Below are 14,692 nucleotides of genomic sequence, written 5' to 3' on the forward strand. Positions count from 1 at the left end.
CCTCCTTTCGTTTCATTCTTGAAATGTTCCAACACTGCCTGCCACAAACATACTAACCATAAATCGACTGTTAGGACTTTGCAGTCCAAAATGTAGTGGCAATTGTGTGCATCAGCGAATGCAACCAATCATCTCTCCACACCACATGTGTCAGCCCATGCGGTGCCATGGAGGGCCAAGAGGCTGAAGGGGTTCATTCCAAGTGAAACCTCCACCAGGTGATTTCACAGATTATCCCACCTTCAAGCAGAGAGAAGGGACTAATCAGTGAAATCACCTGGTGGAGGTTTGGGTTGGAATCAATCAAACAATTGCACCTCCTGCTATCTGGATACTGCACTTGGCATATTGTGATTTTGATAATATTTTGATATTTTGAACTGTGCAGCAGTAATGCACATCGACAGTGTAGTTGTGATGCCAGCTATTTCTCACTAGCCCTTTTCTCCCTCCATCCTAGACATCTAACCCCAAGAACTGATAAAGACAGCAAGCGTGATTCGAAAAGAGTTTACGCATATTTCCCTATTAACAAAGCACCGCAACACAGATGAACAACTGTGTCTTTTTCAGCTGTGACATCCACACAATGTGTCCCCTATCCCCCACAAAACATAAAAAATAGACGGTGACTCAGCAGGACTGGTTCCGGACCAGGAGCAACACACGCTGGCGCCCATCCTTCCTCTGCCATATTAGGAAGAGCAGCCAACAAACTCATGCTTTTCCTTTCTGGCTGAATTGAGGCTCAGCAACTAATAGCCTTGCACCGGGTGTGTAAAAAAGCCCCACCCTCCCCACCAGATGTTGATGTCATCTGTGCCCACACTTGCATTTCCAGTTTCCAGTTCGCAGTGCATACTGTATGCACTTATTTTCCAGTGTATTCATATTATTAAACTTGCTTACGGAGAAAGAGCATGCTCTGCCCAGGAAAACAGAGAGAGGCCAGCCCAAAAAGATCAAACAGCACATTCCATTACACATAATAGCCACTTGACAATAAACTAGTGTATATCTGCCATCAGTGGCCCAGAGTGAGGCAGCTGGGAGGACCCTCGCTCTGTCTGTCTGTTCCCAGAGCAAACTGAACAAACATGAGCCAGGGTGGTCCTACATGAACATCTGCTCAGCTCAGCCCCCCCGCTACCCTGCTGTCAGCCGGGCAGGGCTTACTGCTGTTCTGCTATGACAAAGACACAAACAATGTGCATGTATGTGCATTTAGTCAGGCGGACGGTTTTGTGACACCGTGCAAGAGGCTCACAAGCCCACAGAGCAGCATACCATTGTAACTGGATATTAACAAGACACCGACAATCATAAGTGATTCTAATGCCACTGTCCCCCTCTGCTGTGTGTACCATGTCAGTAGCTTCCTCTCATGACACATGACACAAATTCTGCCCAACGCTTTTGGCTACTGTAACTGGAAGTATCACATTTAGGCTACCTGTAATTCAGGACTGAATCATCACACTTTATTCAAAGTTTTTCAAGTATCATTACTCAGAGCGTTATTCAAGTATGAGACTGAACGGCCTTTTGAGGAAAGCAGTGGCTTACATTATGACAAGAAATATGTGGCGTGTGATTCCGGGCAACACCTATACCTTAAACAGAGAGGAATTCAGAGAAAAACAAAGGCTTCTCTGATGCTGCACTGCAAAAACGCAAAATCTTACCAAGATTATTTGTCTTATTTCAAGTCAAAAATGTCTTATTCCTAGTCAAAATATCTCATTACACTTAAAATAAGACATGATCAGCTCAGAAGTAAATTGTTTTTAGACAATTTTCACTTGTTTCAAGTGAGAATTCACTTGAAATAAGTGAAAATTTGCTTGTTTCATTGGCAAAATTTGCCAGTGGAAAAAGTGAAAATTCACTTGAAATAAGTGAAAATTAGCTAGAAACAAGAAACAAATTTTGCCAATGAAACAAGCAAATTTTCACTTGAAACAAGAGACAGTTGTCTAAAAACAAGTTACTTCTGAGGTGATCATGTCTTATTTTAAGTGTAATGAGATATTTTGACTAGAAATAAGACATTTTTGACTTGAAATAAGACAAATAATCTTGGTAAGATTTTGAGTTTTTGCAGTGTGACACTCTTTATCCTCTGTCATGTCTCTGGTCCATGAGGCACCTCCAAGCAGCACAGCTGTAGTCAGAGGAAGAAAAGCTGGGCTACAGCTCGGTAACAGATGAAGCTTTCAGCCTGTCACAGTCACATGGGCTCTGCTCAGCCCAGAACACACTTCTGTGACTTAGAGCTAATCGAATCAGGATGCCTTACTTCATAAGATTATGGATGCCAAAATCTATAATGTTCAACAGATATCAGCAATCCTGAATGATTCACCATACAGACCAGGCATAATGAAAGAATTGCTAATAGAGGACAGTTTTTTCTCCGGGACTGTCCCAGTTGTAAGCTGGGTGTCCCGAGTCACAACAAATATCTGTAAAACATCCCTTTTTCCAATATTCACTACCAAATAGTCCCAGTTTTTCGTTATTCAAACCGAACATAGACCAGGCAAATGACGGCCCACCCAGAGCCGGGTTCTGCTCGAGGTTTTTGGTCCTGTCGATCCCCCGCCTGCACAAGCAAAGTCCTGTTGATTGTGCTGGCCGCAACCCCACCTTCATCCTAACCTACTGTTTTTCACTCATTTTATACTGCGTCACCAAACTTGAAAATGTGACATATGTCGATGTATCCGTGGTTTGCAGAAACGTAAAATGGCAACATTTTTTCCTGGGGACTGGGCTGAAGCTGGAGGAAGAGGCCTGAGGGCAAAGCAGACTGACGCATTTCCACCCTGCCTGTCTGTCTGGGAGAGCCAAGAGAAACAGTCTGGCATATGGCATCTGACTGAATGATGGAGAGCCTACTAACAGAAGACTCAACTCTCCCAACACACACACACACACACACACACACACACAGACACACACACAGACAGAGCCAAAACTGTCATTTTAAACACTCAACCACCATTTTGCTAATATCACCATGTACAAACCCTTATAAGTGTATATTACCTTCAAGATTTTAACTTGGAGGGAAAACTGTCCGTCAGCAAAGCCCCTGATACCAGCAAACATTTTGTTCCCCATGCCCAAGTAAAAATAGGCTTGAATTTTCCTCAGGGCCACTTCTTCCATTACCTTTAAACTTGAAACGAAGTCAAACAGAACATTGTAGGTTTGATTCTTTGCAATGATTCCCTGTCCCTTTCTTTTTCTTTTTCTTTTTTTTTTTGACTCTTTCTTACATCTTTTGCCACATTTTCTTCATCCTCTGGTTGTAGTGTTGTTTGTTCTCATATTAAAGCAGATAGCAGACTAGAATTCATAAATGTACTATTTATGTAAAACCATGACTTTATCAATTTAAAGTCTTGAAAGCGTCCCATTATTCCAAGAGCAGGCTGAGCAACATCTGTCTGTCTATGTCAAACTTGCTCACGTTGCCACAGATGAAAATCTGCCACACTTTTTGTCCCAGGATTTCGAACCAAAAGGGTAATTACACCTAATCCTAACCTAATAGCAAACCTCACTGTTAGGCATGATGGTGGCCATTACAAATTGCATTACACATTTCACCATATATATAAAACAAGATAAGAAAAAGAAAGAAAACTGCAGTGCAGGGAGATGGAAAGTGTGAAAAATAACTTTTTTTCTGCCATGGCAATCTACAGTTAACAAGTCAGACCAACAGCTCCCTGGCAAAGCTCATAGCTAGCGTCAGGTGCATGAGCTCACCCTTCATCATGTTCTCCCTCTCCCTGTTAATCCTTTACACTTCACCAGGAATAAGGACCTCACCATAAAACTCAAGATTCTGACACACTGGGGTATTAGTCAGCTGAGCTGACGGGGACATCTCCCCGGAAAAGGGAGGGAATATCAGGAAAAGGCTTGGAAAGAGAAAAATACAGGAAGAGACAGAAAACTCTGATAAAAGGGGTGGGAAGAGAGGGACAGATTTAAACCCTCTGACAGAGGGAATAATGGAGTTACAGGAGGGCTATTTTGGGAGCCAAGGCTTATTAACATTTAACAGGGCAGACCTGTCAGTTGCCTAGAAACGTCAGTAAAATGGTGTGTGTGTGTGTGTGTGTGTGTGTGTGTGTGTGTGTGTGTGTACACGTGTGTAAATTAACTTAAGAAGTAAGGAAGTGCACAAATTGGGTTTTTGAACTGATCTGTGCAATGCAAGTCAAGGACTCTTCCCTTGTTGTCAAATCTCTGAAGTGCTTAACATTGTATCCAGGAAACGGCATCAAGGGAATGATTAGGGCACAGATTAAAACCTCTACTTAATGTGTCATTTGAGTGTGGATCCAAGCCAGCTGCTAAATACACCATCTCGTGCCCTTATCCCCCTGCAGTTTTCCTCCAACCTCCACGCCACATCTGGCTGAGGCAGCCAGGAGTCAGTGGGAGCTCTCTAGCTGCACTAGTTTGCCCTCTTTTTCACCCTGTTAACACAACAGCTTCAGGCTCACTGTGTGCACTGTGGCCATCTGTGAGCATGTCTGCACCTCAGCCCCAGAGCTGCTTGGTAGCTAGTTAGTGTGCAGCTGGGTGACCTCTGTGTATACACACGTCTGTGCCATATACTGCACCGTCTGTGTGTGGTACAGGTGCAAATTTGGAATAAATCCGCAGTTTTACTAGGCGATGCAAACCTACCATTGCATATTAGGGCCATTGTAGGGAGACAGGGGTGGGTGGGTGTGTGTGTGGCAGAGTATTATTCTGAGAAAAAATGTCTGAATTTGTGAGATTAAAGTGGTAAATTTACAAGAAAAAAATCAGATATTCTCTGACATTAAAGTCGTAAAATTATAAGGAAAAAAATGAAAACTATTGAGAAAAAAATAAAATAAAATTATGAAATTATAAAGTTGCAAATTTACAAGAAAAAAACTGGGAAAACTAGTTTTTCCTCTTTTATGGGACTCAGTAGGAAGGAAATCCTGGTGATTTGAGCCCAGAATCACAATCTCCTCCTCAGCATCTGGACTTTGAAGAGACATTGCTGTGACTTGGGCCGATTCAGAAGAAAACAACATTGTGATTCTGGGCTAAAATCACCAAAACTAAATCCCATTGCAAAGAAGAATTCCATGAGGTCATCAACTGCAGGTGTGATACACAGCGAGCACCAGCGTCTGCAGTGTGTGGCTGATTCAGCTGTCCCAAGTGAAGCCATGTGGCTCCTTGACCAAAAAGTAAAAGAAAAACTCCTTTTCTGTGTTTTTTCTTGTAAATGTTTTTTAATCTCAATTTTTTTTCTCATAAATTTGTGAGTTTTTCCTGTACTTTCACCACTTTAATCTTGGAAATTTGAGTTTTTTCTTGAAATATTAACACCCCCCCACCCCCCACCCCCCGCGCTCCATAATTATTTGTTTTCCGTACAATGGCCCTAATCAGCCATCTTTCAACCCAAACCATGTGGGTGTCAGCCTTTTCCACTTGTAGTGAATGTGTTTGTTTTTGAGGTGAAGAAAAAGTTCTAAAAGGCCTGGGAGTCACCCAGTATTACAAGTGACAGATAAAGACAGATGTTAAACACTGACCCCTGCTCTAGAGTAACTGTACCCTGAAGCTACATGTTTTCCTGTTGCACACATGTGCGCACATCCACAGAGCCGCACTGCAACAGGCAGAATCTGATCCGTTCCTGCGGCGCTCTGCTGGGCTGGAGGAGCTGACGTGAGTACTTGTGTGAAACATCAGGCTACGCTTTGGTTTTCAGAGCTTGCTGTCTTGGTCTGTTTTATCTTTGAGGTTTTGGAACCAGGTGCAGCCAGCCACAACCTTGGGGGAGTGGTGTTTGATTGCCCTGTGCTGCATATTTCAATGACAATAAATAAACATCAATTATCATTCTTTCCTATGGCTACTTCCCACAGGCTCCTGGCAAAACCGGCAACTTAGACTCTGCGTAAGGTTTCAATAATAGATCAGTACAAATCAGAGGAAAAAAACAGTCGACTTGCTTATGTATGGAAAAATCTACTGTATATATGGCCTTATGCAAACTATATTATTTTGGAACATGCTATGTACAGGTAAAGCTCACTATGATATGAAGGACTGTACATGCTTGCCAACACTCTAGTGGCAGAGGACAGAAAGACTATTTTCTATTTATTATATTTATAACACTCAGTCTATACAACTAATATGTTTGCTCATCACAACAGCAAACTATTAGCAAGTGCTGTTCCTTCTCTACATGTGCAGTGACACCAGCAAAGTCAGCCCAAATTAACCACCACTGCCACACACAGCCTGAGCAAACACAGTTCCTCACAACACAAACACTAGAGCACTAAATAATTTTCACTATAGCTCTAAAAACAATACTCTCCCCTTGAGCACACAGACAGGAATTAAATGTCCTCTTCTGGCTGGGACCACAGTCCTGGCAGTGGCGAGAGCAGCCTGCTTTCTCCCTCACTCACAGGACAAATAACAACTCTTAGCTGATTCAGACTCATCTAGTGAGAGCTGTAAACATATAGATAGATAGATAGATAGATAGATAGATAGATAGATTCCACAGACTGCATGGCATGCAGTGCTTTAAATCAGTGCTGTCAGACTCATAGCAGGAGATGGGCCACATTCGTTCAAGTGAGACCTTCATGGGGGCCAGATTATTTGTTTGAAGTATTGACAGATATGATATTATTATCTGGTCCAGATTAGGGTAGTGTTTATACTTTACGTACACACATGATCCTGGTTAGCAACATTTCTCACTTGAGAAGGTCTGACTTGACAACATGCAATTTACAAAATGCATATGTTGTGCTATAAGAACAGTGTTTTCATCATACAAACCCTGTCACCCTTCCTGCTGACACACCTGCACTAGAGGGACTTGGATATGCAAGTTCAGGCTTTTTTCCGTCACTGCCAACAGGATGAAGCATGACAGTGTGACATCATGTGAGCAGGCTGAAGTCACACTAGTCATCACTAATGCACTCTTGGAATGTTGTTGTGACCTTAATAGTCTTCTCAGTCAGCATCAGAGCCATAACTCACATTGAAAGATATGAACTGAGAGAGTGTTGCCTGACACATGGAGTTTGTTTCAGCTGCATTTTGCCCTTACTATATAGATGAAGCTGTAACTAAGTTAGAACCCAGTAGAATAAAGACAATATGTCCCATCATTCATTGCACTACAAACACTGTTTCTAAAGTTCTTATTTCTAAAGTGGACCTGTGCCACAGAATAAGAGCATATGTAAATGCAGCAAATGCAATAACAGCAGCATTCTCAATGTAACTTCACTAAATGCAACCTGTTAGCCAAAGAAACTTGCATGCATGGGGAAAAAAGTCATTATACACATAAAATACAGAATATGTTTATATCACACCGATAAATGACAGAAGTGCAAATTCTGTACCACATAGGCTCCTGCCAGCTGGGGAACACAGCATGCTTACATAATTAATAATTGCAAAACATGCAAGCATGATGTAACATAAATATATTTAAATGAGTGAAATCAGATTTTTACTTACCTCATGTGTGGTTAAAAATAAATTGTCATGTGTCATTTGCAAAGAGGAAAACTTTGTCACTGCAAGCCCAAATGTGTAATGTGGAGTTTTAGTCATAGCTTCAATGTATGGTGAGGGCAGGATGTTTGATGTTTCATTGCACATTCATTACACCCGCTAGATTGCATACAGCTGTTGGGACGGGGCTATTTTAGGCTTATTTTCCCACGATTAAAGCAACAAGACTCCTTCATCTTGTTGAAGTGGTGATGGAATGACAGAACATGCAAACCATTCTGGGCTTCTCTGTCATCAGGCTTTACAGCCTGGGACATGTTTGTGTTTTCCCTCCGTCTTTTGAGTAAAACAATGTCAACAACAACGTCAGCTTAGGGGTCCTGAACATGAAAAAGTGTGAAAACCCATTGCCAACTGGAATTTTTCTCTATCAACTGACAACTGATTCCTATGACGGCATACTAGGGCCATTATAGGGAGAAAAGAATCATGGAGCCAGGGGAGAGTGGGGTCATATTCCGAGACAAAGCTCTGAATTTCTTAGATTAAAGTTGTAAATTTACAAGAAAAATCTTGAATGGTCTGGTGGAAAATGTACGAGACAAAAACTCACAAGTTTATGAGAAAAAACTAGAAAATTCTGAGATTATGAAGTCAAAAATTTACTAGAAAAATTCATTAATTTAAAACTTTGATCTCAGAAATTCTGGCATTTTTTTCTCAGAATATTACCCCCTCTCCCCCAGCTCCATTTTTTTCCCTACAATGGCACTGATATGCCGTCTCAGATCCCTCAGGTACATCACTATCCAGTTTAACTGAAGAGTGTATCAATTTACGTAGGGCATTAAGAGCTTTCCTTAACTCAAAAGTGGTTCAAGTTGAAGTGATTTGATGTCTGCCTGTCCTGAGATACGCTGATTGAAAGACATCCACTATGCCACTGCATTACACCATTACACCAATACACCTTCTTGCTGAAAAGGGCCTTTAACATGTTTTGTCATCAAAGAAGGGGATTGGAAACAGCTACTCTCCCATTGAGGCTACAATCTGCCAATCATCTTTTTGACTGTACTCTTACTAACTGGAATAGGCCCTTTTCTTTCAGTTGGCTCCGTATCTTGGATGCCGTTCTGTGTCATAAAAATGTTAGCTTGATATACAGCTCCTCAGATGGTGTGGTCACTTTAGGTCTGCCTGGTCTTGCTATAGATGAAAATGACTTGGTTTGTGAATGTCTTTCCAGCGTGCATTGCACTGCCCCCTTGGCACTGGGATAGTTTTTCAGCACTGACAAAAATTTGGCCCTAAACTGCTTCACTAAGCTTTTTATACTGTATATTGTTGAAAATGGAAATGGAAAAATCCTAGTTTTTCAAGATGGATTTGAGTTTCATGCGTATTTCTCAAAGATCTAAAACCATTGACTTGTGTCACTTCTAAATAATCTATTCTTGAATAGTTAGTTTTAAAAAAAAAAAAGATAAATCATGAAAACAAACGTATTACCAGAGACCCGTGTGTTGTTTCAGGGACCCTGTGGGTATGATATAACATGAACAAAGTGTGTGCTGGTGTATACACACATGTAACTATTACCTCTGCAGAGTCAGGTCCAGCTGTCCTGTACAAGCTTTGATCTTGTTCTGGGCCTCTAGGTGATTCATGCTGTCTGTGGAAATACCATTAATAGACAGAATGATGTCTCCCACGTTGATCTTAGCCTTGGCTGCTTTGCCCCCATCAGTCAGCTGCAATGACACATGCAACAAAAAAAATAACGTTAATCATGCAAAATCTTAGCACCAAACAAGGCACAGCATTCATATTGCATTTGGTTACACATCTCAGCTTCTCAGTTATAATTGGTCAGGGATGGTTACAAGAGTCAAGAGCTAATGTTATTAAACCCTGAGGAGAGCGAGGGAGAGAGAGAGAGAGAGAGAGAGAGTGAGAGAGAGAGAGAGAGAGAGACTACTACTACTGTATGCTAAGCCTGACAGCTTTCTCTAACAAACTATGTATAAACACATTATAGGCATGCAATTCTGCTCTATTTTTATTCATCCTGAAATCATATTGGGTGCAGTTTCATGGTTTATTAATCCCCTAAACAGAACATATTTTTTGGTAATAGTTTGATCCACACAGCCAAATAAAAGTAATAATAATAGTCATAAACCAACAAAAAGGTGGTGTAAATAATGTATTGATTCATTTCCTATAATCACCTGTCTTACATAACCTTGGTTACATAAAATTGCATCTTATCATCTTCACCTAAACAGTGTCCATCATGCCTCCCTCTGATGGTCATATGGGACAGGACTCTACTTGCACCATTTATTTGTGTTTTTATTGTGTATTTATTTGTACCTCAACTAATTAACCATTCTTGCTGGAGTCCATAGAAAAAAAATAAGGATAAAAACATGCATAATGTTTTCAGCAAGCACAAAAATCAATATACATTTTCAATGTGTCTATATTCTCTGTGCATGTTGGCCACTTTAATGTCTCACTGGGGATGGATGTCTTGAAAATGTAATTCAAACGCTGAAGTGGCCTAAAAAGTAGTACATGGCCAACACACTGCAATAAGGATGACTGAAACTAACAAAGAACACGTAATGTTCATGGCTTTGATTTAGAAAGCATGCAGTTTTCTTGGTTTTGTTTTCAAATGTACTGCAGCTTGGGATAAAAAAAAAAATATACTGAATCATTATGTTTTGCAAATAAATATAATTAAGTTAAATGAGGAAATGAATTAGCTAAATTGAATGAATTTGAAGACTAAGCCAAAGCATAAGCAAAAGTGAACGATTGACCATGACCCCACTGACTGCTCCAGCACCTCTAATACACTAACCACATGCTAGCTAACCTATTCCACACTGCACTCTCCTCCCCATGTGACTGAACACCACCTTCCTCCAGGCATAGTTTCATTTTTATCAGCGTCAGTAACTCTCACTTCTGCAGCTTTGGAGCAAACTGTTGATTATAATATACACAACCTTGTCTATGGTAAATCTCAAGTTTTTTCTTGCACCCCAGAAATAGTAATCTCAATCTGCATCCCTCCCTTCGCCAGCTACCTTAAACCTCACTGAACTGCTGAATGTTAGATCTCTGTCAAACAAGATTTCATTACGCCTAACAACCTATCCGTTTTATGATCACTGAAACATGTCTAGGCCAGGGTAACTGTGTGGTTCTAATAAAAAACCAACCAATTTTTTTCATATTTTCATCAGCCTAGGCTGTCAGGACGTGGTGGTGGTTTGGCTGTAATCCATAAAAACGATTCCAGCTGTTCCCCCATCTCTCTAGGCACTTTTGATACTTTTGAGCTCTTCAGTTTCACAGTCAACCACAACATCCCTCTACTGCATGACTTGGTTTAAAAGCCTCCTATTTATCACGGGCTTTATTCAAGAATACGCTGACCTCTTTTGCTTGCTGATTTTATTAATCTTACCGAGTGTTTCAACTAAAAGAGACCAGTCATTGCAAGAATCACTGTCTTGACTTGGTGCTGCCCTGTGGTTTTAAGCTGAATGATGTGCAAACTTCAGATCTCTGTGTTTCAGACCATCTGCCAAACCCTGCGTTACTGTTCAAACTTGCATCCTCAATGCTAATTCTGCCAGGAAATGCTGCAAGGCCTTCCCAGCCAATGCCAATGTCATCATCTCAGGAACACAGATGATTTAAACAACAGATGCCTAACCATTCTCGACATTATTGCTCTATTTAAAACTAAAATAATAAAACCCAATCCTCTGCTTTGGCTAAATAAGCACACGGCGTCTATTAAAAGAGTGAGGAGAGCTGAGTGAAAAAGGAAGGCGAGCAGACTTCAAGAATCTCTAGGCATTCTAAAAAAATCCAATGTCGAGTCATCAGAATGCAATTACTGACACAAGGTCAACATTTTTCACTAAATTTGTCACCAACTGCCATAATCCTAGATTTGTATTTCAGGTCACTGACTCCATTGTCGGCCCCTCTCTCAGTCATATTATTAAATCTTCTCCAGAGAAAAGTGGACTGCATGAGCAGGTCAGCCAAGAATAGTGCGTGTCCCTAGCTGAGTGAGTGTGTGACCCCTGTTGTTGAAATGCGGATGTGTGTAAATTCCAGATAATGATTAGCCTGTGTATGTAATAGTGTATTATTCGGTACTTCTAGGATGCCTAAGAACAAAAACATATGCATACACTACTCACAAAAAGGATATTTGGCTTTGCACTGGTGATTCCCTCATCTCAAACAATTTCTTGAAACAAAAGCCAACAACAGTGGTGGATATACCACAACAAAAAATGTCAGTGTCAATAACTTGTCATGTGCCCTTGAGCATCAATTCCAGCTTGACAGCGACGTCTCATGCTGTTCACAAGTCGACTTATTGTCTGCTGAGGCATGGCATCCCACTCTTCTTGAAGGGCGGCCCTCAGGACATTGAGGTTCTGAGGTACAGAGCTCCGAGCCTCTACACGGCGACTCAGCTGATCCCATAGGTTTTCTATGGGATTCAGGTCTGGAGAAAGTGCAGGCCACTCCATCTGAGGTACCCCAGTCTCCAGCAGCCGTTCCCTAATGATACGACCTCGATGAACTGGAGCATCAAACACCTGATGTGAATTCTGCCGTTAAACTCCTTGTTAGAGAACAGCAACTTGTGCAAAAAGTACTGAAACACTGAACAGTTGGACATGTGCATTCAAAAGTTTACAGAAGGTCACATTAAGTTCACCTGTAAAGGTTATAATGCATTTTAGATTCATCCTGAAATTTCACCCGAAAGCCAAATATCCCTAACTTTTTGTGAGTAGTGTATATACAGTATCTAAAAATGTAAAGAAAACATGTTGCATGTGTACTTTAAGCAGAGGGTTGCTGATTAAGGCAAACTGCAGTATGTGATTATAGACTTTTTAAAAAATGTAGAAACTTCGTAGGTTCGTAGGATCGTAGGTTCAGAGCAAAATACTGCACAGAATCCAGAAATCCCAAACGTGCCTGTCTCCTTCCCAGGCGACAGGGTCGGGTTAAGATGCATGCACTAAACATAGAATATGCCACTGACAGGAAGAAACCTGAGGAAACGGTGACGTGGGGATGACTCTCCACCAGGTGTGGTGATTGGCTGGTGATTGCACAACGCTCTGCACACCTCATCAATCACTCAACACTCCCTTACACACTCGTCAAATGTACAGCCACTGTGACGGGTGATAATCCAGAAACAGACAAGGGTTCTGCGTGTGTCACCTATAATATATATCGCTCACGTTACCTATAATATATATCGCTCACGTTACCATTGTTGTAACAATGTCCCTGCCTCATCTCTCAACACTCACTATTAAGTAACATGGCATGCACTTGTTTCAGTGGCAATTCAGGAGATGTCTATCGATGATTTAAGACTGAAAATGGTAACGAAGAGGGGCACTACTACATGGGAGAAGGGGGATAAATAAACTAGATAAGCTATAAAAGTAGGATTAGAATGGCTGGTTTAGCCAAGCTTGGTTTAATCAATAACCTCCATCACCACATTCTAAAAATTTGCGAGGAAATGTGCCACCTCAATGTCAAATATATGTCAAAAATATCAGTGTTGTGTGTCTTTTGCGGGGTGGGGGGTTCAGGCAGCTCTCAAGGTTTGTGACTAACACTGGAGGGTATTTACATGAACCAGTTCTGCTTGGCAATGCCCTATTCACTTTCATTAAGAGAACTGCATGAGGGGGAACATAAAGCCTAGAGACACAAGATGTTCCCTCTCTGCACGGCTTAAGAATTTGTTTGGGTTAGGTAACTCCAAAAAGACTCAGCCCTCGTTTCAAAAGGAGCCAAGAGGATACAGTGAATGTATGGAAGTCAAGTCAGCTATTGTGTTGAACTTCACAATGAGAGAATGGGGGAAAGAGTGGGAGGGAGAGAGGGAAAGAGGAGGAAGTGAGGTAGTGGTGCCCTGAGGGTCCAGTGCAACACATGGTTTTGGAGTTGTCCTTTTTTTTCGGTGGTGTTATCAAGTAGATCAGAATGCTGGTAGGAAGTATAGAAAGCATAGCTGAGGCTAATGTATGCATACCAACCTCATGGAGAGCTATTAGACGAGTACAGAGCCGCTCACAAAGAGGTATTCACAACACAGGCATGTACGTAGCTCCCATTCACCCCGTCACTCTGAGATTCACATAAACTTGCAAACAGTTATTGAGTCACACTTGACTCATGTAGTTTCGGTAAAAAAAAAAAAAAAAAAGAAATTCTTCAGCAATGCAAAGCCCATTACAATCAGTGACTTCCCACAGACAGTCCACTACACTGTCCTAGATCTAAGTGACAGAGACGGGGCGCTGAAGGACTGATGAATGAAGGATCACATCTCAGGAACATAAATTCCATTCTCTCTCTCTCCCACACCCACTGTGTGTGCATGAGAGTGTATGTGCAGTGATGTGTGTTTGTGTGTGTGTGTGTGTGAGAGAGAGAGAGAGAGAGAGAGATCTGAAGTTCTCTCCTTGTAGGGAGAAGAGAAAAGACAATACCACATACCGCAATGCTCTATATTTAGTAATTCCTTGAACATTTATCATTCCATGACAAATGGTGCTTAGAAAGATAGGCTGGCATGCCTTTATGATGCTGAGAAAAATGGGCTTAACTTTATGGTGGACTGTTTTTAATGCTTTTGACTCTGCAGTCAACAATGAGCACTTTATAAAGCCCAGGGTCATTCAGACAGGCGCTGTCTTTCTCACATGGGTACAAAACAAACAGATGTTACAGTAAGAATCCCTGACAACCCCAGGCTATAAATATCAGAAATCTAGAGAGGTCGGAGAGACTCGTGACATAGAGCTGATAAGTAATGCACAGTAACCCTGGCTGCACTATTTCAACTCTCCCAGTAGTGCATGACTAAGGAAGAAAATTTTATACTTGACATTTTAGCGAAGGGTGGTAAAATATTACCAGCCGTATAACATTATTAAATTTGTGCGCTTGCACATGTACAGAACAAAAACAAAAAAAAAATCACTCCACACTGTGAAGCAAAACAATTTTCTTTCATTGAGACCCTTATTACAAC

General features: G+C 41.3%; 1 protein-coding gene across 1 annotated transcript in view; it reads right to left on the reverse strand.

The window, feature by feature from the left end:
• pdlim5b (PDZ and LIM domain 5b) overlaps positions 1-14,692 on the reverse strand; it is a 71,080-nt gene that overhangs the window by 32,902 nt on the left and 23,486 nt on the right. Inside the window, exon 3 of the mRNA XM_030065134.1 lies at positions 9,175-9,326. Within this exon, the coding sequence (XP_029920994.1) occupies positions 9,175-9,326 (152 nt within the window). The remainder of the gene's footprint in view (positions 1-9,174; positions 9,327-14,692) is intronic.

The sequence above is a fragment of the Myripristis murdjan genome, chromosome 12 (assembly GCF_902150065.1).
Source record: "Myripristis murdjan chromosome 12, fMyrMur1.1, whole genome shotgun sequence".
NCBI lineage: Eukaryota > Metazoa > Chordata > Actinopteri > Holocentriformes > Holocentridae > Myripristis > Myripristis murdjan.